The sequence below is a fragment of the Nelumbo nucifera genome, chromosome 8 (genome assembly GCF_055504915.1).
Source record: "Nelumbo nucifera cultivar China Antique chromosome 8, China Antique-T2T, whole genome shotgun sequence".
NCBI classification, from domain to species: domain Eukaryota; kingdom Viridiplantae; phylum Streptophyta; class Magnoliopsida; order Proteales; family Nelumbonaceae; genus Nelumbo; species Nelumbo nucifera.
Window position 1 is genome coordinate 20,043,739 of NC_142656.1, and position 27,220 is coordinate 20,070,958.

At 40.0% G+C, this 27,220-nt stretch overlaps 2 protein-coding genes and 1 pseudogene across 3 annotated transcripts; 2 read left to right on the forward strand and 1 right to left on the reverse strand.

The window, feature by feature from the left end:
- Window positions 1-4,882: 4,882 nt before the first annotated feature.
- Window positions 4,883-5,542, reverse strand: LOC148789728 (uncharacterized). Its single transcript, XM_088893763.1, has one exon. It carries the CDS (start codon window positions 5,540-5,542, stop codon window positions 4,883-4,885), a length of 660 nt encoding a protein of 219 aa, XP_088749889.1.
- Window positions 5,543-6,715: 1,173 nt separating this feature from the next.
- Window positions 6,716-19,486, forward strand: LOC104610760 (uncharacterized). Of its 2 annotated transcripts, none has more exons than XM_088892661.1 (3): window positions 6,716-7,356; window positions 10,316-12,833; window positions 15,290-19,486. In XM_088892661.1, the coding sequence occupies exons 1-2, from the start codon at window positions 6,819-6,821 to the stop codon at window positions 12,226-12,228; spliced, it is 2,451 nt and encodes an 816-aa protein (XP_088748787.1). In that variant the 5' UTR covers window positions 6,716-6,818; the 3' UTR covers window positions 12,229-12,833; window positions 15,290-19,486. The 2 variants fall into 2 exon arrangements, with proteins under 2 accessions (XP_088748787.1, XP_088748786.1); XM_088892660.1 differs by having other exon boundaries at window positions 15,306-19,485.
- On the forward strand, window positions 12,230-15,673 carry LOC148789729 (receptor kinase-like protein Xa21 pseudogene; annotated as a pseudogene).
- Window positions 19,487-27,220: the final 7,734 nt, after the last annotated feature.

The following is a 27,220-nucleotide window of genomic DNA, read 5'->3' on the forward strand; positions in this document are numbered from 1 at the left end:
ACCATCATCGTCCTGACTGACAAACCTCTGAGACAAGTTTTACTCAAACCCGAGGTTTCCGGTCGACTGACGAAATAGGCCATCGAACTCAGCGAGTATGATCTCCAGTACAAGCCAAGAACTACCATTAAGGCCCAAGCCTTGGCAGATTTTATCGCAGAATGCACGTTTAGCCTCGAAGCCCCTGAGCCGGTTGAGCCCAAGATCCCTAGTTCGGGCGAGCTCGGAGCTCCCAAGCCAATCGAGTCTAAACCCCGTGAAGTAGCAGCCAGTGTATCATCTCTCCTGGTTAGACCAAGTGCGAACTAGGATGAGGAGCCCTGGATCCTTCTCGTAGATGGCTCCTCGAACCAGCAAGGCAGCGGGGCTAGAATAATGCTACGCGGCCCGAGCGGAACAAAGTTGGAATACGCACTACACTTTGAGTTCGCGGCATCCAACAACAAGGCGGAGTACGCGGCACTGATAGCCGGGCCGAACCTAGCGCACAAGGTTGGAGCAAAGCACATAGTTATCTGTAGTGATTCCCAGCTCGTGGTCAATCAAGTTACAGGCGGCGAATACGAAGCGCGCGAGCTCACAATGATTGCATACTTGGCAAAGGTAAAGGAGGTTCTGCTCAACTTCCAGTCACACTTAATCAAGCAAATCCCGAGGTCAGAGAACACTGAGGCCGACGCCCTGTCCCGACTAGCCAGCACGAGCCACAACGCCATGAGAACCGTGTACGTAGAGGACTTACCTCAGCCCAGCATTCTCAGTGGGGCAAAAGAGGTCGCTCCTGTCACTGAAGCAGAGCCGAGCTGGATCGACCCACTCGCGAGCTTCCTACTAGACGGAACCCTCCCCACGGACCGCAACGCAACCAAGAGGGTGCAGTGCCAGGCAGCCAAATACGTCATGATAGACGGACGGTTGTACCGACGATCCTACACGCTCCCCTACCTGCGATGCTTGCGCCCAGCCGAAGCCAAGCTGGTACTCCGCGACACTCATGAAGGCTTGTGCAGCGGACACCTGGGGGAAAGAGCCCTCGCCCAAAAAGCACTTCGACGTGGATACTACTGGCCAACGATGAAGACAGAGGCCATCGAGCTCGTCAGAAGATGTGACAAGTGTCAGAAGCATGCCAATATCCACCATCAGCCCGCTGCCGACCTCAAATACCTCACCAGTCCATGGCCCTTCGCCCAATGGGGCATCAACCTTCTAGGACCATTCCCACCAACGACAGGCGGGAGAAAATTCCAAGTGGTGGCAGTAGATTACTTCACAAAGTGGATAGAAGCTGAACCTCTGGCAATAGTTATAGCCCGAAACATACAGAACTTCTTTTGGAAGAACATAGTATGTCGCTTCGGGCTACCTCGGGTACTGATCTCCGACAACGGCAAACAGTTCGAGGATATCAAGTTCCAAGAATGGTGCCAAAGTATGGGAATTAGTCAGAACTTCACGTTGGTTGCACACCCATAGGAAAATGGCCAAACAGAAGTAATGAACAGAGCCATCCTCCGCAGACTGAAAGCACGACTAGACCGAGCTAAAGGGTTGTGGGCAGACGAGCTACCAAGTGTTCTATGGGCTCACCAAACCACGGAAAAAACCGCCACAGGAGAGACCCCCTTTAACCTCACCTACGGCACCGAGGCGGTAATCCCAGCGGAAATCGAAGTACCTACGCTGTGACTAGGAGTATACGACAAACAGACAAACAAAGGTGAGTTACGTACCAACCTCGACCTTCTGGACGAGGTGAGAGACCTCGCATAGATCCAAACTGCGGCCTACCAGCAAAAGGTAGCTCGGTACTATAACGCCAGAGTAAAGAAGAGGAACTTCCGCATTGGCGACCTAGTTCTCCGTAGTCATGGTGCCCGAACCTGGCGTAGGGAAACTTGGACCAAATTGGGAAGGACCCTACAGAGTAAAGAAAGCACTCGGGGGGGCATACGAGCTCGAAACCCTAAAGGGAAAACAAGTACCCCGAGCATGGAACATTGTCAACCTAAGGCGATACTATCTATAGACCGCCAAGCGAAATGGGTAAAATCACCACCAAAGCCTATGGGCTAAGATGCCGAGCTAACGAAGGAATCTCGGCACAAGCAAGCAAAGAAAATAGTCCGCGCGAGTGCGGTTAACTCAGGTAGAAAATAGATCGAACGAATGGTCAGTTCGGCAAATACATGAAGTTCAGAAAATATGCTCAGTTCGGGAGAGAATGCTCAGTTCGACAAATATGCTCAGCACTTAAACAAATCCTTCCATTCCAAAAGGTAGAGTAGTACAAAAAATAAAAAGGTTTACAAGCCAGGAGCTATTTCATCATCGTTAGAAGGCACTTCGACAAAACCCGAAGGCCCCGCCTCGCCCTCGGAGTCTAGCTCGGCATCAGCAACGTTAGCCATCTCCTGGGTTATGCGCGAAGTGGATATGGCGCTAACATCGAGCTCGGGGTACGTATTCCGGATCATCCACCGGCTTAGTTTAAAATCCCTCCTATATGATTTCACCATCAGATCATCAAAACCCAGCGAAGCGATGTACTCTTCGACGGCCTTCTTCTTGGCATCTTCGATACCTTGGGAAAAGATCTACGTCCTCTCCCTGATGTCCTTCTGAAGATACTCGACCTGATGCTGTAGATCCAGCCTCAAGTCCGCCATGTGCTTCACCACCACTCCCATGGCCTCGGCGTCTCTCTGAGACCTCGCCTGCCTGATCCGGGAAAAACGAGCAGTCTCTTCAACAGCACGAGCAGTCTCTTCAGCAGCACGAGCAGCCTCTTCAGCAGCATGAGCGGCTTCCTCGGCCGCACGACGAGCCTCTTCGGCAGCTCGCGCCTGCCTCGAGCTCATCTCCACCTGAGTCGCCAAGGCGTGAATGGAAGAATTCACCTGCCAAAAGAGACTGAATGATCAAAAGAACCAACAAAACAAAAGCCAAAGAGCTAAAAAAGGAGAACACTTACCACCATGGCATGGGTAACGGCACGACAGGCCACTTGATGCAGAGGGAGATCAGTCCATGACGCGACCTCCTCGGGGAAGATGGCCTCTTTACTCTTTTGAAGAGCATGGGTCGGCGTCAAAATGCTCCTGAAATCCCCTGGGGCCCCCACGCCCCAAATGAAATTCAGAGTGCTGTTGTTGCTCAACATCACTACCCCCTCTGACATCAGAACTGTCTTCGGTTGCATTCTCTGTGGTGGTGTCACAAGAATGCATGGGTTCACCAATATTTGCATTTGGGTCTACGTAGGTTCCTTCTTCTACACGGACTCCTTCAGCGAGTTCACCTCGCTGCGTAATCTCCATCTCACCATTTGCTAGTCCAGGTAAACAAGTGGATGGTACCAACACCTCATCTATCGCACCTATTCCATAATTAAATTGACATTGAGCTTTGTTTGGCTGTGCAACCTCCTTGTGTGCATATGGGAATTCATGCTCTAAAAAAGTAACATCTCTAGATGCAAAGAATTTGTTGGACTCTAAGTCATACAAGCTCCATCCTTTCTTTCCAAAAGGATACCCAATAAAAACACACCGTCTGCTCTGATTGACAAATTTATCCCCTCCATGTCCATGATTGCACGCATATACTAAGCAACCAAAAACTCGCACATTATCATAAGAAGGAGGTTGCCCAAATAGCATTTCATAGGGAGTCTTTCCTTTCAACATAATGGATGGTGTCCGATTGATCAAATAGCATGTGGTCAAAACACATTCCCCCCAAAAATCAATAGGCAAGCTAGCTTGAAAGTGCAAGGCTCGGGCAACATTGAGTATGTGGCGGTGCTTACGCTCAACCCTCCCATTTTGTTGAGAGGTCCCGACACAAGTGGTTTGATGAATAATACCACTTTCAATAAAATAACTACCCAAGCAGACAAACTCAGTCCCATTATCAGTACGGATCACCTTTACAGGTTTGTTAAATTGCCTTTGAACCATAGCAAAAAAAATTCGAAGAACTCGTCCCACTTTCGTCTTATCAACCAGAAGATAGATCCAAACGCCTCTAGAAAAATCGTCTACTATGGTCAAGAAATAATGAGCACCACAAGAGGCTACAGTTTTATATGGGCCCCATAAATCACAATGAATTAACTCAAAAATATCATATGCTTTATTATTACTAGAAACAAATTCTTCTCGACATTGTTTAGCTCAGAAGCATGCATCACAACCCTTAATACTGTCATCATTATTATTCTTAGTGCTAATAAAAGGCAGCAACTTAACAATTCTATAAGAAGGATGCCCTAACCTTTGATGCCAAATATCCCACGTTCTGCTCTCTGTAGTCTTCATTGCTCTTGTTGATGTAATGCTCTGGAAATAATAGAGTCCCTCTCTCTGCTCACCCGCTCCAATCAGCATCCTTGTAGTGCGGTCCTATATCACACAGAATTTATTAGTGAACCGGACAACACAATTCGATTCCTCAATCAATTGCGAGACAAAAAGTAAATTGCAATTCAAACTAGGCACATATAAAACACTAGTTAGTTTCAGATGATCGTCCAGTGCAACTATGCCTTCTTTCTCAGCTATTGTCGCTTTCCCGTCTGGTAGCCCGACAGAACACGGAATGACATTCTTTATGTCTCTCATTGACTTAAGGCTTCCTGTCATATGATGAGAGGCCCCTGTGTCTATTATCCATTCTGATAGTTTTTGCTTACCACTTAGTTGTTGACGCCCCTCTTCCACTGCTCACTATTTAGTCCATTTATCCCAGTCTTGGCTGCATCAATTGATTCTCCTTGAGACACATTGCCTTGCGCAGAGGCTTTGGTTGTATTGGCTTTGACTTGGCCACCACGTCCTTTTCCGCCTGCCCCTGCTCCTTGTTTCTGTCCACTACGTCCTCAGCCTATTCCACGAGCATTATTCTTCAGCCAATCGCCCCACCATTCAGGGTAGCCGATCAGTTGGAAACAAGACTCTGTATCGTGGCCTGCCTTGTTGCAGTGAGTACATACTACATTCTTGTCTCTGCCTTCACTTTGCCTCTTCCCTGCGTGGGCTACGAAGGCCACATCTTCAGTCTTCTCTTCCTTTGCTCTAGTCATGGTTTGAACTTGCTCCTCTCGAATTACTATAGCATAGGCTCGATTCAAACTTGGCAAGGGTTCTGTACTTAGTATATGCAAACACACACCTCCATAGACCGTGTCGTCTAGCCCCATCAAAAATTGATGAAGTTTCTCTTCATCTCGCTTCTTATCCCATGCCCTGCTTATGTTGTAGCTGCACTTTCCACATTGACAAGTGGGATATTGCTCATAATTTCCCAATTCCTCCCAAATCATCTTGAGTTTGCCATAGTAATTCAGAATTGTCATTCCTCTTTGTTTGCAATTTGTCAGCTCGGATTTGACTTGTTGAACACGTGGTCCATTACCGACAGAGAATCGCTCCTTTATGTCGTCCCAGAGTGTCTGCGCAATCTTAGTGTACGTTATGGTTGAACGTAAATTAGGTTCAATCGTATTCAGAATCCATGACACAAGCATGGAATTTACCATCCACCAATCTTCCAATTCCACCGAATCGTCCGGAGGTTGCTTCACCGATCCATCGATGAAGCCGAATTTTTTCTTGGCTCGCAGCGCCGTTCTTATTGCTCAAGCCCATTCATCATAGTTGTTGCCTCTAAGCTAGATCTGTGTGATAATGCTGCCTGGATTGTCATTGGTTGATAGAAGGTAGGGCGAGATCACATTCCTTGTCAATTGACCACTGCTCTGTTCTTTTTCTTTGTTTTCGTTCATCGATGGGCTTTAGTCCTTAAAAAAAACTGCTCTTCAGATTTGGGATTGCACTGACCGAACTCGCGCGTCAATCCTTATAAAAGCAGCTCGTCGGATTTGGGATTGCAACCGAACTTGCGAGTCATCCGCAACCAACCTCTTCTAAAGCTTTTGCTCCAGAAAGAAGGTGATCGCTGGTAATGGATCGCTGTCGCTGGTAAGAGATCGCCCACTAGTAACAGATCGTCGCCGTTGGTAAGAGATCGCCGCCACCAGAACGAAACACGATCGCTACCGCTGGTAAGAGATTGCTGCGACCGGAACGAAACACGACCACTGGTAATGGATCGCCGCCGCTGGTAACAGATCGCCCACTGGTAACAGATCGCCGCCACTGGTACGAAAGGCGACACTAGTAATGGATCGCCGCTGCTAGAACGATTCTCGCCTCTCAGTGTTCGCACAGCTGGTAACAGATTGCCGCTTCCACCGCCGGTTGCAGTCTTGGTAGGACGAAGGCAAAGATCAAACTCTGTGGAAGACGGAGTCTCGAACAAAATCTGGCGTGCAGAGTTTCTCCTTTTCCCGCCACCAAATATCGTTGTTGCCGCCACTGATCTCCAGAGGTCTTGGAGCACAGACCTCTCGTGCCTCTGATACCATGTAAAACCAAAGCTTTTCTGGTTTGCTTTTTCTTATTTTCATTCATTGAAGATTCAGATATATATGCACAGCCATACACAGCCATCGAATCTCCTAAGTTTACAGGAACTCAAACTCAAAACGTAGACTCCTATTCCTAATTCGATCCTAACTCAGCGGAGTCACCTAATCACGGAGACTCCCAATTCAATCCTAACAATATTTTTGACTTTTTGACCTTTTGGCATATTTAAGTACTTATTCGTTTTGGGTTGACTCACAAGTCTTCGTGTTTTTGCTAGGAAGGTATCTCAACTTCTATATATCAGCTAAACAGCAAGGTAATCTCCAACCTGCTTTCATACAAGTCCGGTTTAGGAAGCACTAGTTGCAGTTACAAGTTAATTTCATGGGAAAGGCGGCCTTCATATATTTCCATACTCAATTGTTGTTGAGTTCATGCATGGTATGGCTGGTTAGATCTTCATCAAACATAAGCGATGAGTCAGTAGTTTTGCTAGCCTGGAAAGCAAAGCTAACTTTTGATCGAGATTCCAACGTCTTGGGAGAAAAATGGAGCACCAACTCGTCGTTTTGTAACTGGATTGGAGTTTCTTGCAGTGGTTATGGGAAAAGAATCACTGCCCTGAATCTTTCTTCTATGGGCATTTCAGGCACCATCGAGCCCCAGTTGAGCAACCTTTCCTTCCTCACGGTACTGGACCTCAGCAACAACAATTTCCATGGCCAGGTACCTTATGGGCTTGGCTATTTGCCTCGTTTGAGGCTGCTCCATTTGGAAAACAATCAGTTGGAGGGAATAATTCCGCCCAGTTTATCGAAATGCCAAGAGCTTCAAGTCATCTCATTATCATCCAACAAGTGCACCGGAGATGTGCCACCTGAGCTTGGGATGCTATCTAAGCTTCGTGTCCTGTCACTTGCAGGTAATCATCTCTATTCAGTATTCACCACAGCCCCCCTTCTTCACAGTTCACACTTCACACCCCTTTAGCCCATTATTTGCTCATCCATTGATAATTCTTCGGCTTTGTTCTTCAAATTCTGATAATGCATTAGAGGCGGCAATGGGATGAACTCGAATCCACCACCAATACATCTCTTTTTGAATCTTCCGCTTAGTTTCAAAAACCGATTTCTTCATAGGCAACAACACCATGTCCTACACTCTACTCGCTAACACCATGTTCAATCATCTTGAATCTTTCAAAATTTTCTTATTATCTCTAACAACCAAGTGACCAAACTATTTATTAGAGACCTGAACTCGGTGTTGTGTATTTGGCAAAAGCCAAACTCGAGCCCGGCCATGAAGAGGTCTACTGCCAATATAAAGAAATGCGCACTCAAAGCCAGAGCATAAGAAGAAGAAGGAGAAGAAGAAGAGAGAGAAACGTACTATTGGAACTCCTGTCGTCACCGCTGACGGTCACCGGTTCAGGTCACAGTGTGTGTAGGGTTTGGTCTCCAGGGGAAAAGCATACAGGGGAAAGTCAAAAATGAGATTTGTCACGGGTTTTGATCTCCATTTTGTCATTTTGGCCGAACCCGACTAACTGGACTTGGAACGTTAACGGTACGCGTTCCTTCTCCTGGTCGACATGCAACTCTGATTTGCGGGTTCACTCGTCCAGTGCACCGATCGCGAGCCCTTCTTACTTGATGCTATGGGCATTTTAACGAAAAAATAGAGTTCTCTCTCTCTCTCTCTTCTTCTTCTCTACTTCTTTCTTTCCCTTCCTTCGTCCTCCTCCTTCCCTTCCTCTTCTCTTCTTCTTTCTCCTCCACTACAGCCTACGTACACAGAAAGCCAAGCTCTGTTGAACCATCGAACAGAGCACCGTCAGTCCCCTCCATGTGCAAGCGAACTTGTTCTTAGTTTATTTGGTAAATCCCACTAAACAACTAACCTATCAAAAACCGTCTATAAAGGGATAAACCTGTTCACAGATTATCATAGATGAGGCCCCAAAGGTCCACAGAATAATTCAAGGTTGGTCCTGAGAGGGCCTTATAATATTCAGTCCGTTTCAATTTTGTTTAGCTTTTAGTTTTTTATTTGGTTGGGAATTCAGAAGTTTCATACATCAGCCGGGATGTTCATGCTTCTGATACTCATGCTATACGATGAAACTGAAAAACTAGAGATTCTGGACACAAATGCCCAGAATGAAGCCGATATTCACCCAGGGCACAAAGAGTGCGTAAGGGTTTGCTGGAGGTCTATTCACCGGCTAGGGCTTGGATGAGAGGGGAGTTTGACTGAGGCTTCTAAATTGTGTTTTGAAAGCTTTCAAAATGGGGTTTTGCAGTTGGGGGTTTAGGGGCAGTTTAGTCATAAAAATTTATTTAATAAGGCTGATTCACCATTTAGGGGCAGTTTGGCCATGAAAATTGCATTTATGCTACTGGACAACTTTATATATCAATGAAAGTTAATGATGCTCTAACATATGGTGAGTTTTGGAAAACAAAAATTCATTGACATTGGATTCCTTGGATGTTTTAAAAAGTTATGATGATATTAAGAGAAATGTTGAAAAGCAAGGGTGAGTTTTAGATAATTTCTCTATATTTTCACGGATTTAATTAATGAAACTTGATGTTAAAATTAATATAAAGTTTAATGAGAGAGAATGGAATTAATGACTTAAGAGGGAATATAATGAAATGAATAGTAGTATTAAAATTACAATTTATACTCTCATATTTTAGTAAAAAAAATTAAAAAGACGTGGAGAGCTATTTCCACATTTTATACTAGCTAGTATAGATATAGAAGGTTTAATCAGAGTTATTGGATGTAATTATACATTATTTGAATTTTGAACTGAAGTGGAAGAACAATGGGAATTAATGAGATGATGATAGTTAGACATCAAGTTGAAGATGAAAGGAGATAAGAAAAGGTGAGAGAGCATGTAGAGTTCTTCTATCCAACCCACCAACTGGAAAGCTGGACTTGTTTGTCCTTTAAGCAGTCTAGCAAAGCAACGGGATCACATCTCCTCCCCATCATCGGATATGTTTTCAATACACGGTGGAGATGTGTTGTGGTATATTGTAGGGCGGCCCCTTGTGGGGAGGAGATGTGAACTCCGAAACAACCAGATCGTACTTGCCAACATTGCTTTTGTCTTAGTAAAACCTACTGGTAGGACAGATCCACATGTCATGTTTCTGAAAGCCAGGCTGGACTGGACGATCAGATCATTTGACCGAGGAACTGGTTATGGGTCCAGATCCAGTTTTGGACCCAAGAACGATCTGACCGGGGTTTGAACCAGATGGTTGGATAATTTGACCCAACAACGGTCGTCCTTGTCAACCGCCTATAAATTTTCCAATTGACCTGTTGAACTGTTTGACTCAAGTAGTGGGTCATGGGTTAAATATTTATTCACCTTTTAATTTTTTTAATTTTTGCCTTTATGAATGTAGAATATTAGAGACATGGCCGACTCTCTTTTACAAAATTTCTATAATTTTTGTATATTACTTGTTTTATGTTTTTATAATTTAATTATGGCCCACCACCTACATAGGAAAGTACTTCTGTTTCTGAGTGGAGTGGATATACATTATACACGTACCCACAAGGCCACAACCAAAACAAACCTAACCCATTTAAGATTATCTAGTGGATGATTCAGCCCATCTCCAACCTTCTTCCAATTCACTACGTAAACAAGAAGGTTAATGGATGGGTCACATTGATTGGGTCAGAACCCTACTACTAGCACTACTATACCATCTTCATTACCCTTGCTAGGGGAGGGAACTTAATTGATGATGAAGAAATGTCATTGTCAAACAACAAAGTCACTGTAGAAGTGCCACCAGAGCTTGTAATGCTACCTAACCTTCATCTCTTGTTCCTTGCAGATAATGGTCTTACTGGCATTATCCCAAATTCCATTGGCAACCTATCATTGTTAGAAAGGCTTCAGTTGTTCTCCAACAGCCTACAAGGAAGTATTCCAAAGGAGCTTGGTAATCTGCTGAATTTACAGGAATTGGCTTTGTTTGCCAATCAATTGACAGGTCCCATTCCTTATAATATATTTAACATCTCAAGTCTGCAAGCTATATATCTCATGAACAACAGCATTTCCGGTGATCTTCCCATGGATATTGGACTTCGCCTTCCTAACCTTGTAGACCTTGCTCTAAGCAACAATCAAATTAATGGAATCTTGCCTTCTAGTATATGCCAATGCACAAATCTCCAAAATCTGGCATTAGCTCGCAACAACTTTAGTGGAATTCTGCCTAGAGAAATTGGAAGCTTATCCAACCTTGAAGGGCTTTATCTAGACCACAATGCTTTCACAGGTACTCTTCCTCCATCCATGGGTAATCTTTCAAAACTGTCACTACTTCAATTGGGAGTCAATAACATGATTGGAGTCCTCCCTGAAGAATTGGGCCATCTGCAAAATTTGCAAATCTTGATGTTGGGCATCAACAACTTTGTGGGATCAATACCACAAAAGATCTTTAACATCTCAACCCTGAAAGTTATTGCATTTCCATTAAATCACCTTTCAGGGTATCTTCCAACAAATATAGGACTTCTGACTCCCAATCTCGAAGGACTATATCTAACTGGGAATCGTCTCAGTGGACCAGTACCTCTTTCTATCACAAACGCTTCCCAGTTAACTGTTCTGGATCTAAGCAGTAATTTCTTCAACGGACCAGTCCCAAAAACATTGGGAAATTTGCAACAGCTTCGAATTCTTGATATAGAAGACAATCAGCTAACTAAGCAACCTCACTCTCTCCAAGAAATTACATTTATCACTTCCCTGACAAGTTGTAGATTTTTGAAATACTTGTATATTGGGAGTAATCCACTGAATGGCATCCTACCAGATTCTATAGGAAATCTTTCTAATTCTCTTGAAGCTTTCCGAGGAGAAAAGAGTCATATCAAGGGTAGTATTCCTATAGGAATTGGTAACTTGAGCAATTTAATCACATTTAATTTCAGCGCCAATGAACTCAGTGGAACCATACCTCCAACAATTGGAGGGTTAAAGAAACTTCAAAGGTTATACCTCAGTCATAACAAAATAGAAGGATCCATTCCGGATGGTCTCTGTTCTTTGGTACAGTTGGGAGAACTGGTTCTCGAGGATAATAAGCTCTCTGGGCACCTACCAAACTGCATGGGGAATCTCTATCGGCTAAAGCTCCTTTTCATCGGTTCCAATATGTTAATATCCAAAATACCCCAGAGCCTCTGGAACCTAACAGATCTCTTATTGTTGAACCTGTCACATAATTCTTTGGAAGGCGATTTGGCTCCGGAAGTGGGAAATTTGAACCTATTAGAAAAACTGGATGTGTCTTCCAATCGGTTGACTGGTAATATTCAAGCTACTATAGGCAACCTGCAAAGACTAAATTATTTGAGCTTATCAAAGAATCGGTTCCAAGGCCCAATCCCACAATCCTTAGGCAACCTGCTGAGTCTGGAATTCTTGGACCTCTCTTTTAATGACCTATCAGACGAGATTCCCACGTCGTTGGAGAAACTTTTTCTCCTCAAGTACTTGAATTTATCATATAATAGGCTTCAAGGAAAAATTCCAGGCGGAGGACCATTTGCAAACTTTACAGTGCAATCGTTTTTAGGGAATGAAGCACTCTGTGGTGTGTCGAAACTACCTCTTTCCATCCTGTACCATAATTTCTGCGAAGTCGGGAACAAAATCTTTTCTACAAAAATGGATTCTTCCTACCATTGCTTTGGTTATTATCATTGTTTTGTTTCTGTCAACAAAACATAGAATGAGTAAGTCACTTGCTCCACCACAAGTTGATCCACCAGTTCAAATGGGATATAGAAGGATTGTGCACCGAGAGCTTCTTCATGCAACAAATAACTTCCATGCTGCAAACTTACTTGGAGTAGGGAGCTTTGGTTCTGTATACAAAGCAACATTATCTGATGGAGTGATGGTCGCCGTGAAGGTTTTGAACTTGCAAAATGAGAGAACACTTAAGAGTTTCAGTGCAGAATGCCAAGTTATGCGCAATGTTCGACATAGAAACCTTGTCAGAATAATCAGCACTTGCTCTAACCACAATTTTAGAGCTCTGGTTATGCAGTTTATGTCAAATGGAAGCCTTGAAAAATGGTTATATTCGGACAAGCATTTCTTAGATCTCCACCAAAGAATCAACATTATGATAGATGTTGCTTGTGCATTGGAATATCTGCATCACAATTATCAAGAGACTGTAGTGCACTGTGACTTGAAGCCAAGCAATGTCCTCCTTGATGAAGACTTGGTAGCATATGTTGGTGACTTTGGAATTGCAAAGATATTAACTGCAAATAAGATTGCAATACAAACCAACACCCTTGGAACAATGGGCTACATTGCTCCAGGTAAGAATTTAACTTTGCTAAAATTCTATTATTTACCGTAAGGAAGTTACTGTAAGAATTCTAGGGAATATAACATTCTTTGTAGATGTCAAGATGTTGCACACTTTGAGTATGTTCTCCAATGTCAATTATTTATCTTGTTCTGAGTTCCAAAAACAAATTGAAACCATCTGAATTGAAAATAAATTGGTCCTCAGAACAAAGGTGCAGAAGCATATGTTCTTGGTTGTATGTTTTTTTTTTTTTTTTTTCTTTTTAAAACTAAAACCAAAGATGTGTCCTTGAATTTCTGTACTCCAAAGAAAACATGTTTTCATCTGATGATCTTTTATCATTTTCATGAACCATATAATATCTATACTCCAAATTTTATTTTCATTTTAAAAACCCCATTTGAATGGTTTCAAAAACATGAACAGTTATTAAAATAAAATAACTTTTGTTTTGGTTTCTCAAAACAAAAACACGATTCAAGAACATATTTGATCAATTTTTTTGCTGATGCGGTGATCTCAAAAATAAAAAGAAAGCAAAAACATTCATATTGTAGAACACCATCTAAGATTATAAATTAATACTGAATCCTGTTTTAGCAAGATCAACTTGGCTGGGGCTCAGGTTGGGCTTTTCTCAAAATTTGAATGGGCCTGGCCCGAAGGCTTGAGCCCATAGGGGTGTAAAATGCTAACTTCGGCCAACCTGAGTTGCACTCTTGTTTGTGCATGTATTGTATGTAATTTACATAAATAGATCAATGTAGAAATATGATAATACATTTATAAAAGAAACTCCTTTATTCAAATTAAATAGCTACTCATTTAAGCTTAGGAAACACACTTCCCTTTCAAACTTGAGTTAAATCAGGAGTAGGGGTGGTAATTTCTTACCCATAAACTCAAATTAAAATTCATATTTCTATCTATGAATATTATGGAAATATTTATTTATACATGTAAATGTATATATCTATGTCAAAAATTTTAAATTAAGTAAAAAGTTTGTAAAACATTATAATTACAAGTACAGCATAATAAGCACATTTAATAAGTATTTTGACAACTGTCAAAAGTTGTTTTTAATCTTTTTCAAGGATAGGCTGCTGGGGGTATTTTAAGGGACAAGTGTCAAAAAATTTTCTAAATGCTCACTGAATGTACTTACAATGTTATGCCTACGTGATTAAACTGTATAATTATATACTTTTTAGGGGCTATTACTTAGTGTAATGGTAAAATCTCAGGCTGGTGTTCAAATCTGAGAGCATAGCCACTTTGTACAAAGAATACAGACAAAGGTCAGGACCATATCTAGTATACCCCTCCCGTGATCCCAGACAACTGGGACTGACATTGGGTAATGGCCTTATTTAACCCTGTCCATTTTACATACATAATATGAAAGCCGAACCAACCTCAACCCATGAATCAATAAAATAAGAACATTTGGCAAAAGAAAGTAATGAAGTCGGGTCAATCTGATCCCAAACTAATCCCAACCAAACAAAAAAAACTTTGGGTTGGATTAAGGTTAGGAATAGGGGTTCAATAGCTCAGTTAAGTTTCACCTCAACCTAGCCTAACCCAACACGACTTGTACCACTACATCCAATCCATTTTAGTAATTTGTTACAAATTATAAGGAATGATACAATGTTGTTTAAAATAATCAATCCTTATTTTAGTAATTTGTTATAAAAATAATTTAGTAATTTGAATTAATTATTACAAAAATAATAAATTATTGTTAATTACTTAATAAAAGAATTACTTTTTTATATTATCCGTTAGTGTTTTATTTTATTTATTTTATATTATTAATGATTAAATGTTAAAATCTTAATAAATATTACTTAAATATTTAAAATATTTAATTATTAGTAAATATATAAGATGAAGTTTTAGTCATAATTAAATTAATCTAAGTCTGAGTTCAAGGTTTAAGACTCCAGTTCAGGTTGGGCTTGGGTCAATCCTTAACCTGACCCAACCTATTGAAGTTGCACCCATAAGAGCAATATAACTTGTGACATTTGTAATTGGATTGAACCAAACCAAGTACAATCCACTTATGCATTATTTTTGGGCTTTTAACCATTTTTAGATAAAAGTTATTAATATTGAAACCAAATGAGCTATATAGAAGATAAGCTACCCCCATTATGTAGCCTAATAGACCTAAAAAATAAAAGATCCCAAACTAGATTTCGATAATGTATTAACAGTAATTAAGGGTAAGTGGGCCCTAAACTGGTTAGAGGCCCATTTCCTTTAAACCAAGCCCAATTTTTGTACCTTGGTGACAGGCTTACGATTGTAAGAAGCATTATTAAGGTTTGGTATGCATTTTAAGTGTTTTCAGCAATGTTTTGAATTGCTGCCCCCCAACCCCTTGGATTTTACTATTTCATTGTTCAAAATTTTTGTTTCCAATCTCATTCTCATTCTATGTATTGATAGTTTGATACATGAACAGAGTTTGGATTAAAAGGAAGAGCGTCAACAAGCAGTGATGTTTACAGCTACGGGATTATGCTAATGGAGACATTCACAAGAAAAAGGCCTACAAATAAAATGTTTGGCGAAGAAATGAGCCTGAGGCAGTGGGTGAAGTCATCACTTCCAAATGCAGTAATGGAGGTTGTGGATAAGAGTCTGCTTATCAAAGGCAAAATGGATGATTTGTCAATGGTACGACCTGGTCTTGCATCCATTTTGAAATTAGCTCTGGAATGTTCCGTGGAGTCGCCGAAAAGGAGGATTAACATGAAACAAGTTGTCACCGTGCTCAAAGACGTCAGGAATCAATTCCTCTTATCACAAAGCTCTTTGTGTGCTTGTTAGTAGAAAGGGTCATTATTACATGAACTCTTGCGCCAAGGTTTTGACATTACGCTAAGCAATGACCGGCCCTTCAACTCTATATTTGTAAATATTGTATTTCCTTTTAGTATGTGTACATATTTCAAATATGTTCTGTTAGGATTAGGAGTCCGTTCTCTTTGTATATATCTTCTTTCCTTATCATGAATAGTTTAGATAGGATAGGAAAGATTGAGTCCCTATAAACTTGGGAGTTTTAGTTATCATAAGCTTAGGAGTTTGGTGGTTGTATTCATGTATATATATTTCAATACTCAATGAATAATAGACAGAAAAGAACCGAGCAGAAAAGCTTTGGTTTTACATGGTATCAAAGCCTGGTATTCTCAGGCAACTCGTCGTAGGCCTTCAAGAGCTTGGGACTCGTCGGGCTTGTACTTGCATGGTGACCTTCTTGCATCGGCTTTGTCATCCTGGTAATCTCTCAAACCGACCAATATAATACAGCTGGTCTTCCATCTTTGCAGTTACAGAGACAGCTTCACTGTTGGAAGCAGTCAAAGGTGGTGGGTCGGCTTTCTGCTCCACCACCACCGCCTCTCCCGCCGCTTCTTTAGCCTGCAGCTTATCATTCAAAAAGATCACCTCAGATTTGAGTTTTTCGTTCTCCTTGACAACGGATTCATAATCTGAGAGGAGAGAGTTGTACGAGGACTTGAGAAGATCGTAATATCTTTCGAGCTGCTTAGTCTTCCAACGAGCGCGACTATTTTATGAACCAAACAGCGACTTGTCTCGGCTGTAAATTAAGCTTCTTGGCGAGCTCGGTCTTTCATCCTCTACGGCTCCAGCTTGTTCTCCGTCGGCTTTTGACTCGTAAAACACTGAGGGGACGGCCACTGGATCAAATTCAGAGGTAAGATCGTCGGAGAAGAAATCAGGCATCGAAAGTAGGAAGAGGCACAAACTCAAATTCAGAGGAAGCATAAGGGTTCGGTGGGTCAGTTTCAGAGAAGGGAACCGCACGGAGCAGAGTTCTTCGGTCTTCCTCTACAGAAGGGTCTTGACGTATGTGGCAATCATCTCGTCTTTGGAGGGTTTAGGGTCGTTGGGGAATTCCATGACGATGAGCCAATGCTCATAGTCGCAGCCGCCGAGGAGGATTGTCTCTTTAGGGAGATCCGGATCGGTTCTTTGTCTTTTGTCTTTTGTGGCTGAAAACAAAGAAAAAGAATAGGGTGAACAGAAACAAGGAGCAGGGGCAGGAGGAAAAGGTCGTGGCGGCCAAGTCAGTGCCAATAGAGCCAAAGTCTCTATGCAAGGCAATGTGTTTCAAGGAGAATCAATTGATGCAGTCAAGACTGGGTTAAATGGACTAAGTAGTGAGCAATGAAACATGTTACTCAACATTTTGAACACACAGAAAGAGGGGAGTCAACAACTAAGTGGTAAGCAAAAATTGACAGAGTGGATAATAGACACAGGGGCTTCTTACCATATGACAGGAAGCCTCAAGTCAATGAGAGACATAAAGAACGTCATTCCATGCTCTATTGGGCTACCAGATGGGAAAGCGACAATAGCAAAGAAAGAAGGCACAGTTGCATTGGACGATCATCTGAAACTGACAAATGTTTTATATGTGCCTAGTTTGAATTGCAATCTAATTTCTGTGTTGCAATTGATTGAGGACTCAAATTATGTTGTTCAGTTCACTAATAAATTCTGTATGATACAGGACTGAACTACGAAGATGTTGATTGGAGCGGGTGAGCAGCGAGAGGGACTCTATTATTTTCGGAGCATTGCATTAGCAAGAGCAATGAAGACTACAGAGAGCAGGACGTGTGATATTTGGCATCAAAGGTTAGGGCATCATTCTCATAAAATTGTTAAGTTGCTGCCTTTTGTTAGTACTAAAAATAAGGATGACAGTATTAAGGGTTGTGATGTATGCTTCCGAGCTAAACAATGTCGAGAAGAGTTTGTTTCTAGCAATAATAAAGAATCCAATATTTTTGAGTTAATTCATTGTGATTTATGGGGTTCTTATAGAACTGCAGCTTCTTGTGGTGCTCATTATTTCTTGACAATAGTAGATGATTTTTCTAGAGGTGTTTGGATTTATCTTCTGATTGATAAGACAGAAGTGGGACAAGTTCTTCGAAATTTTTTTGCTATGGTTCAAAGGCAATTTAACAAACTTGTCAAAGTGATTCGTAGTGATAATGGGACTGAGTTTGTCTGCTTAGCTAGTTATTTTGCTCAGCATGGTATTATTCATCAAACCACTTGTGTCGGGACCTCTCAACAAAACGGGAGGGTTGAACGCAAACACCGCCACATACTCAATGTTGCCCGAGCATTGCGTTTTCAAGCTAGCATGCCTATTGATTTTTGGAGGGAATGTGTATTGACCGCATGTTATTTGATCAATCGGACACCGTCCATTCTGTTGAAAGGAAAGACTCCCTATGAAGTTTTATTTGGGTGACCTCCTTCTTATGATAATGTGCGGGTTATTGGTTTTTGGCATATGCGCACAATCATGGAAATGGAGGGGATAAATTTGTCAGTCGAAGCAGACGATGTGTTTTTGTTAAGTATCCTTTTGGTAAAAAATGATGGAGCTTGTATGATTTAGAGTCCGACACGTTCTTTGCATCAAGAGATGTTATTTTTTTAGATGATGAATTCCCTTATGCACGCAAGGAGGATGAACAGCCAAACAAAGCACAAGGCCAATTTCATTGTGGAATAGGTGGGACAGATGAGGTGTTGGTGTCATCCACTAATTTACTAGGTCAAGCAAATGGCGATATAGAGATTGACCAGCGAGGTGAACTCGTTAAAAAAGGAATCCATGTAGAAGAAGGAACCCGCGTAGACCCGAATGCAAATGTTGGTGAACCCATGCATTCTTGTGACGCCACCACAGAAAATGCAAGTGAAGACAGTTCTGACGTAAGGGGGGTGGTGATGTTGAGCAACAACAGTACTCTGAATTTCATTTGGGGCATGGGCATCGATAGAAACAGCAATCCACAAGGTTGAGAGATTATGTGCTTCACACCACACAGCGATTGAGTCCCTCTTCGCGTCCCTTTGCAAGCTCACTCGGCCAATCACATTCTGCAGGTAGTCCTTATCCCATAGATAACTATATGAACTGTAACAATTTTTCTTGTCGACATCGCACTTTCTTGGCAGCTATTACTGTAGGAGTTGAACCTACTTCTTTTGCTGAGGCCGTAAAGGATGAAAAATGGAGGGATGCAATGCAGAAAGAAATACAGGCACTTGAAAATAATCAGACATGGACCGCGAAGCCTTTGCCATCCGGAAAATGAGCCATAGGATGCAAATGGGTGTATCGAATCAAGTATAACGCTGATGACAGTGGAAAGATACAAAGCCCGTCTCGTGATTTTTGGGAACAAGCAGGTTGAGGGAATTGATTATAATGAAACTTTTGCCCCAGTTGCAAAAATGGTTATTGTTCGTACCTTTCTTGCAGTCGCAGCAGCTAGAAATTGGGAGCTTCATCAAATGGACGTACATAACGCATTCTTGCACGGTGACCTTCATGAGGAAGTATACATGCGAATGCCTCCTGGTTTTCAGTCAGATAAACCAGGTATGGTGTGTCGGTTGCGAAAATCTCTGTATGGCTTGAAACAAGCGCCGATATGTTGGTTTGCTAAATTAATCGTAGCCTTGAAGACATATGGGTTTCAGCAATCATGTTTAGATTACTCACTGTTCACCTTTCGTCGAGATAGGGTGCATGTGCTTGTTCTCGTTTATGTGGACGACATTATCATGTCAGGTAATGATCATATGGCAATTCAAGTCTTCAAGAAATATTTGAGCAACTGGAGTCGTCCGAAAGCAGGGGAAAACAGAGGGATCGCCATGACCAAGAGGGATAGTGGGCCTGGGGTCTTTGGCATCAAGAGCACCCATGATCATGTTGAGTATCCCTCTGATATGCCAATTTTCCATCTCTTCCTTTTCTTCTTCTGACACTTACAGCTGCTGCTAAACTGAGACAGATTTTGGCTTTTGATTTTTGAGGGGTTTGAGATGGGAAGAGAATGCATTATTTAAGCAGTGGAGGGGAGAATGCATGCTCACATGCTGATAGTATACTTCGTGGAAGCTAGAGATAAAAGGGCGACTGACTGACGACACAGATGCATTTTTATTCAAACACGAAAGATTCCTCTTTCTTTTCACAAAATCTCTTAGCGAATCAGCGAATCTAATGGGCTAATGGCCTAATGGGTGACCTGAGAAAACGAAATTGGATACCAGGAATCTCTGACGGTGAATGGGATTTGTTTTCTTGGGAAAAGAGGTTTTGGACTCTAAACCCTTTGTATTTTGAGATAATATTAATGAATTCATTATTTTCCACGCCAACGTGGAAAGCAAGAAAAATGACCGGTGATGATTTCATAGAGCAAAATAAGAGGACGTTTGGTTTGGCTCCATTACCGTTTGTTGAATGAACGTTTTATACGTTCTTGTCTTCTGAAACGAGAAAGGTTAAAATGTCACTTTGGATGTATTGGTTAAAAAAAAAAATATTATGGTTGAAGTAAATTACTTCAAGGATTTTATCAAATTAAAAGTTATTAAATTAATAATTATCAATAAATTATTACATAAATATTAACTTAATTAGATTACCTAATAATAAATTAACAATCACTTAATTAGTTAATTTAGTAACTCTTAATTTCTTTAATTACTTAATTTGTTTAATTAATAGTAACCTAATTTGTGTGTTTACCTTAATTAGTTTTAATTATTTAATTACTCTATTTGCTTAGCTTAATTTACTTTATTGACTTAATCAAATACTTAGTTCACTTAATTTACTTATTTTAGTTTAATTAGCTTAGTTTCTCTAATTACTTTATTTGCTTATCTTAATTTACTTAATCAATTAGTTAATACACTTAAATACATGTTTTTAAAATTATTGTTGACCCGACTGGTCGAAATGTTTGATTCCATTTTATATTTGTCCCAAAATCTCCCCCACCCCCCCCCCAAAAAAAAAAAAATCGTTGACTTTGAACCCGAGCAGTTGAACTACTAAACTGTTAAACCCAATGAATGGTTTTTAGGTCATTTTTATTTTTAAAAATGTCACAATCTGATTCATTTGGAGGGTGAAGAATACATGACTGTAATAATGGTAATAAATAAAAATGACTTGGTTGTAGTTAGAGGTGTAAATTGGGCACGGCATGGCACGACACGAAGACTCACGGGCCTTGCACGGCACGAAGACCCACAGGCCGTGCCAGGCCCGGCACAAAGGTCTGTGTCGTGCTAGGCCGGGAGTTTGAGGCCCATGGGCCGGCATGGCACAGCACGATAGCACGTACCGTGCCACCTGTGGCCCGCGCACCAACATGGCACGAGGCATGGCCTACCCGGGAATATAGCCGTTGGGCCCCCCTACCAAAGGGGCCTTGCCCCCCCCCCCAACAGCTATATAATAACTAGTTTAGGGGGGCATTTTGGGTAAAGTTATAAGTAACTTTATAATGACCAAAATACCCCTCCCAACAATTAAATAACAAATAATTTTTGGGTATTTTGGGTAATTGAATTATGTTCAATTCCTATAAATAGCCCTATCCTTCACCATTCTCATCACACCAATTCAACAATTTTCTTAATCTCTTCTCTTTCTCTCATATTCATACATTCTCAATTATTTGCAATCTAAGAAATTCTGATTAGCTAATTATTTGATTTTGCATTCTCCAATTCTCAAGTCTCAACTTTATTAAGAAGTTTTGACTTTCAACAAGAAGAAGGCTTGCTCAACCAGCTCAAGTATCTCAATTCGGGAGGTTTAGATGTTGAAAGGCTTCAACCGTTGAAATCAAGTTGGAATTTTGAACTGACAATCCGGGTAAGTCAAATTAGATTAAGTTTTATCTTTTTAGAATTTAAAAAATGGCTAGTTCTTCTAAAAACCGAGTCTCCAACATGTTCACCATGGATGACATTCAATCACATGATGATAGTATCAACACTGATGCAATTGATGTCGATGGAAGTGAAACTTTCACCCTTGGTAGTAGTGATACTGGTACTAGGGGAAAAAGGAGGACTTCTAAGCTGAAGCCCGATTTAGAAAGTTTTCAAAGTAGAGGATATTGAGGAGAAGGGGAAAAGGGCCGTTTGCAAAAAATGTAGGAAAGACTTTAGTTATTGTAGCAAGGGTGGTACGAGTCATTTGAGTAGACATCTGCTCACATTTGAGCGAGAGGAAGATGAAGGGAGAGAAACAACCCAAACATAGATTAGGAAGGGGACTAGTATTGGTACTTTTAGATATTCACAAGAAAAAATGAGACAAGAACTTGCTAAGTATATTGTACGTGCAGAACAATCATTTATATTAGCTGAAAATCCAAAGCTATAAAAATGGTTGCGTAGTTCTATAAACTCATAATATAAAAAAGTTTCTAGGAATACTATAAGAGCTGATGCTTTAAAAATTTTTTATTCATATAAACAAAATTTAATTTCTTTGTTAGCAAATCTTAATTCTAAAATTGCAATTACTTTGGATGTTTGGATGTCCAAATTTAATATTAGTTATATTTGTGTTACCGACCTTTTTATTGATGAAAATTGGCTTTTGAATAAAATAATTTGAAGTTTTATTAGGCTTGAATGGCCACATAGTGGCACAGCTATTACTGCAAGTATTTTAAATACTTTGCATACTTATGGAATTGTTTTCTATTAGTTTTGATAATGCTAGCAATAATAAATCTGCAATAAATATTTTAAAATCTCAATTAAAACCATGCTTAAGTGGTAAATTATTTCACATTAGATGTGCATGTCACATCTTAAATTTATATATCCAAGATGCCTTGAATATTATTTCTACTCATATTTCAAAAATTAGAAATCGTATTATATATATAAAAAGTTCAGGAGCAAGAAAACAAGAATTAAAATATTTATGCCAAAATTATGGTTTAAAATATAAACATTTTATATTAGATGTAAAGCACAGGTAGAATTCCAATTTTTATAATTCAAAAATGCCTAATGATATGATATTTGAGGAAGACTGGGAAATTGCAGTCTGTATAAGAGATTTTTGAAAATATTTGTATGATGCAACAAATGAATTATCTAGAATTTATTATCCAACTAGCTGTAATTTACCATATCAATTAATGGTAATTGGTGATTGTTTTGCTAAATATAGAAATAATCCACAATTTCAATGTATTGTTGAAATTCTGAAAAATAAATTTAAAAAATATTGGGAGAACATTTCACCCCTTTATTGCTTAGCTACAATATTAGACCCTAGGATTAGGAAAGATGGTTTAGATATTTTACTTGAATCATATTATGAAAATATGAATATTGATATAGGAAATAGAAAAATAAATTAATAATTTATTATTTGAAATGTACAGTTTGTATGAATTTGAAGTTGTAAGAAATATTCCTAGAGTTTGTTCATTTTCTTCTTCTATTTCTGACCTTGAGCCCAGTAGTAGAAGAGAAAAGCTTTTTTATTTAATAAGTAGAAGGTAGAAATTTACTAGTTCTATACTATGAATATTGATATAGGAAATAGAAAAATAAATTAATAATTTATTATTTGAAATGTACAGTTTGTATGAATTTGAAGTTGTAAGAAATATTCTTATAGTTTGTTCATTTTCTTCTTCTATTTCTGACCTTAAGCCCAGTAGTAGAAGAGAAAAGCTTTTTTATTTAATAAGTAGAAGGTAGAAATTTACTAGTTCTATAAGTTCATATACTGAACTTAATTTTTATTTGCAAATAAATTTTTCTAATTTAGGTGAAGTATCAAATAATTTTGATATTTTAACCTGGTAGAGTGAACACTCAAAAAATTATCTAGTTCTCGCCGCCATGGCATGTGATCTACTAACCCTCCGGTGTCTATAGTTCCATCGGAGTCTTGTTTTAGTGCAGGTAGCAGGGTGCTAGATGACAAAAGAAGCTACATGAATGATGAGAGCATAGAGATGTGCATCTGCTTCAATGATTGGTTAGATGCAAAACATATATTACAAGACAAGGGAGGGCATGATACAACACCAGACATTTCACCCGAAGCAGATGATGAAAGTCATGAATGATGATTCATGAATTTGACTACTTGTAGAATTTTTTATTTTTTCAAATTATTGTAAATTTTTGAAATTTTATTTAATTTATTTGATATATTTTTTAAATGTTTTAACAATGTAATTTTGTATTTTCAATTTGTAACCATATTGTATTTTTTATATTTTATTAATTTATTCCATTTTTATATTTCATTCATCCAAGTATGCAATGATCCAATCATTGTATTTGTTATTTGTAATTCACTAATTTGTACCATTCAAATTTAAATGAAATAAAATTCTTAATTTTCTTCCAACTTGTTACTCCATCATTCTTATTTCAATTTGGTTAAGTAATTTTTTCATTTATGTATTAAATAACTTAGATTTCTCATTTCTTAATTTTTTAAATAGTTCCTAATTCCCAAAGTTCATAGGAAAGTTAAATATTTTAGTTTTACAATTTTACTTAGAAAAAAAATCAAAATTTTCAAAAAAAAAAATGAAAATAAAACAGTGCAGCCCGATTCGGCCTAAGCCCCAAGGCTTGCCCTATAGCCTAGCCCGGCATGGCCCAAGCCCATGCACGGCCTGCAGCCCGGCCTGGCCCAGGCTTGCATGCTGGCATGGCACGACACGGGCCTGGGCTGTGGGTTGTGCCGGGCCAACCCCCAAAATTTCCACTGGGAAGGATGGCATGGCCCATGGAGGCCCAGGAACTAGCACGGCACGGCCCGCCTTTAAGATGGGCTGCCCACGGGCCGTGCCATGCTGGCCCAGCATGGCCCACTTTACACCTATAGTTGCAGTGGCTTAGTTGTGGTATGGTTGTACTTTTACTCGTGTTTCTTGAAAATGAAATCAGCTTGTGAAAAAAAAATGAAATCAGTTTTTGAAAGAAAAATTAAAATCAGCTTTTGGAAAATAAAAATACATCATAAATGACATTTCTATAGCAATTTAAACAAAGTCTTGATTGGGTGTTTAACAAAGTCCAATCTTTGCAAGCACCAAAGACCATCTCCATTGAAACTTAAAGCTACTCAACAATTAAACAGGCTGAAGGGATTGTTATTGGCCCTTGGAGTTACGCATTCAAACCCAATGCAATTATATTGTGATAGTCAGGCAGCCTTGCATATTGCGGCAAACCCAGTGTTTCATGAGCGTACGAAACATATTGAATTTAGTTGCCATTTTGTACGTGATGAGATTCAAAATGGTTGCATTCGTCCTGCTTATGTGTCGACTACCGTTCACCTGACTGACATTTTTACAAAAGCACTGGGTCGTAGAGAGTTTTAATACTTTCCCCACAAGTTGGGCATTTACAATCTGCATGCTCCAACTTAAGGGGGGTGTTAGGATTAGGAGTCCGTTCTCTTTGTATATATCTTCTTTCCTTATCATGAATAGTTCAGATAGGATATGAAAGATTGAGTCCCTATAAACTTGGGAGTTCTAGTTGCCATAAGCTTAGAAGTCCGGTGGTTGTATTCATGTATATATATTTGAATACTCAATGAATAATAGACAAAAAAGAACTTCTGTATGGAAAGCTTTATGGGAGGTAGTTTTGTTGTTGGGAAGGATGTTATAAGTCTCTACCACCCCCCCGCCTTTTCTTACACGTTATTTTTATCTAAATATTTATAAAATTTAATGGTGGCTACTCCTAAATCAGAGTAAATTTTGGGTTAAGAAATAAAAAAGGTTCAATATATATTTGATCATTTGGGAAAGGCTTCCCCAGCCTTTATCCTTAAAATTAATCTTCCCATCCCCCATACCCTAGTGAAGGAGGGATTCGATCCCAAGGGTTTGAGAAGCATTCCATGTGGAGCAAATTGAGTCTCAAGGTTGGAACTCACTATGCATGAGTTTTATAAACACGGATCATCTTAGAACTGTGTTAGGACTGTCTTTTATTGGTAGGAGATCAGGACTCAGCATCTTATATGCATAACTAAATAGGCACTCCTAGACCGAGCCTAATCGTTGTGTTTCCACTGCTATCACTGCAAGCAATTGTCTACTGATGAATTTTAATTATCTCACAGAGGGAGAGGCAGGGGTCTAGTAAGTCACTAGAGCTGTTGCCTTCCTACTTTTCAAAGGTTGTTGTTTTCATTGTGTTTGGTTAGCCCATCTGGGTTGGCTGAGGTCTTGTTGGGGAGCGGTTTAGGATTTGTTGGCTGTGCTTGGTTTTCTTGGGACCTATTGGCTCTTGGGCTGCTGTTTCTCATTGTGTTTGCCCTACCATTTCACAAAAAAAAAAAAAGGAATAGCTACGGTGAGAATAACCAGCCCAATAGCTTGGACTTCTTTCTCTTGAGTGGAAACACTACTAGATTTGAAGAATAACCAGACCAAGAACTTTCCGAATTTAGATCCGACCTAGAGCACAATTCAATCCAAGGACGATGGGTCTTCACTCCATTAGAAAGTTCAGATATAAACCAATCCCGAACTTGAGGATATTGTTCAATTGGATATTTGGATAGGATACCCTAAGAACAACTTCCCAAAACTAAGAGCTTTATCCACATAATCAACTAATTCAACTTGAGCAGGGCAACCTTCCCCTTTTTGTAAATCAGGAGTTGCACTCAACCGGTTGACAGGAGAGGAAGGCTCAACTTGGGCTGAGAATACTGCCAGACCTGACTGCTTCTTAGAATTCAGAAAGATTTTCCTCCCCCACAGCAAGGAGGATATTTAGGCCTCTTTCGCTTTTTGGTAAGTTATTTATCCGGGTAAATGCAATTACCTGGGTAAGTTTTTACTGAGAAACATTTACCCGGATAAGTGCATTCATCCATGTTCTTTTATTTATCAGATAAATAATGTAATAACCATTTTAGCCATAAAAATCCATTATTAAAAGGAACATTTTTTATCTCATTCAAGTGTTGACAATTTTCCCTGTGGAAAAGTTATTTACCCACCTAGGGGATGGATATCACTTACCCACCTAGGGGATGGAAAAGTTATTTACCCACATTAATTTGAAAAAAGAAAACATGAATTTTTTTGTCAATGGGAATCAAAATCCCATTAAGCAACTTCCCCCCCTCAAAATCTCAAAGGAAAGAAAAAAAAAAAAAAAACGCCTCCTTAATTGTACCGATTTTTTGTCATTGTAAACAAGAGTCTTAAACCCACATATGGGCCTATTACAATTGGATTCATGGTCTAGGCAACCCACGACAAGTCTTAAACCTACGTATGGGCCTTATGCACCTGGGCTGGGTTTCCGTAAGTTGACCTTAAGGCGCCAAAAGTTGCAAGCTTACAAATGATAACTACTGCTTGTTATTAGTTGCTATTCGCATCACAAAATATGCCGTTATGCCTCTCATAAGCTCTTCCTTGGGTTGTTTACAGTAGCGCCACTTGTATTTAATCGATCAATCTCACGGGAGAG

Bases quoted from the DNA above. Each gene is read 5' to 3' on its own strand.
- LOC104610760 (XM_088892661.1), top strand. From the start codon at position 6,819: ATGGGAAAGGCGGCCTTCATATATTTCCATACTCAATTGTTGTTGAGT. The intron at 7,357-10,315 runs GTAATCATCTCT...TGTTCCTTGCAG, and splicing joins TCGTGTCCTGTCACTTGCAG to ATAATGGTCTTACTGGCATT.
- LOC148789728 (XM_088893763.1), bottom strand. From the start codon at position 5,542: ATGGTAAATTCCATGCTTGTGTCATGGATTCTGAATACGATTGAACCT.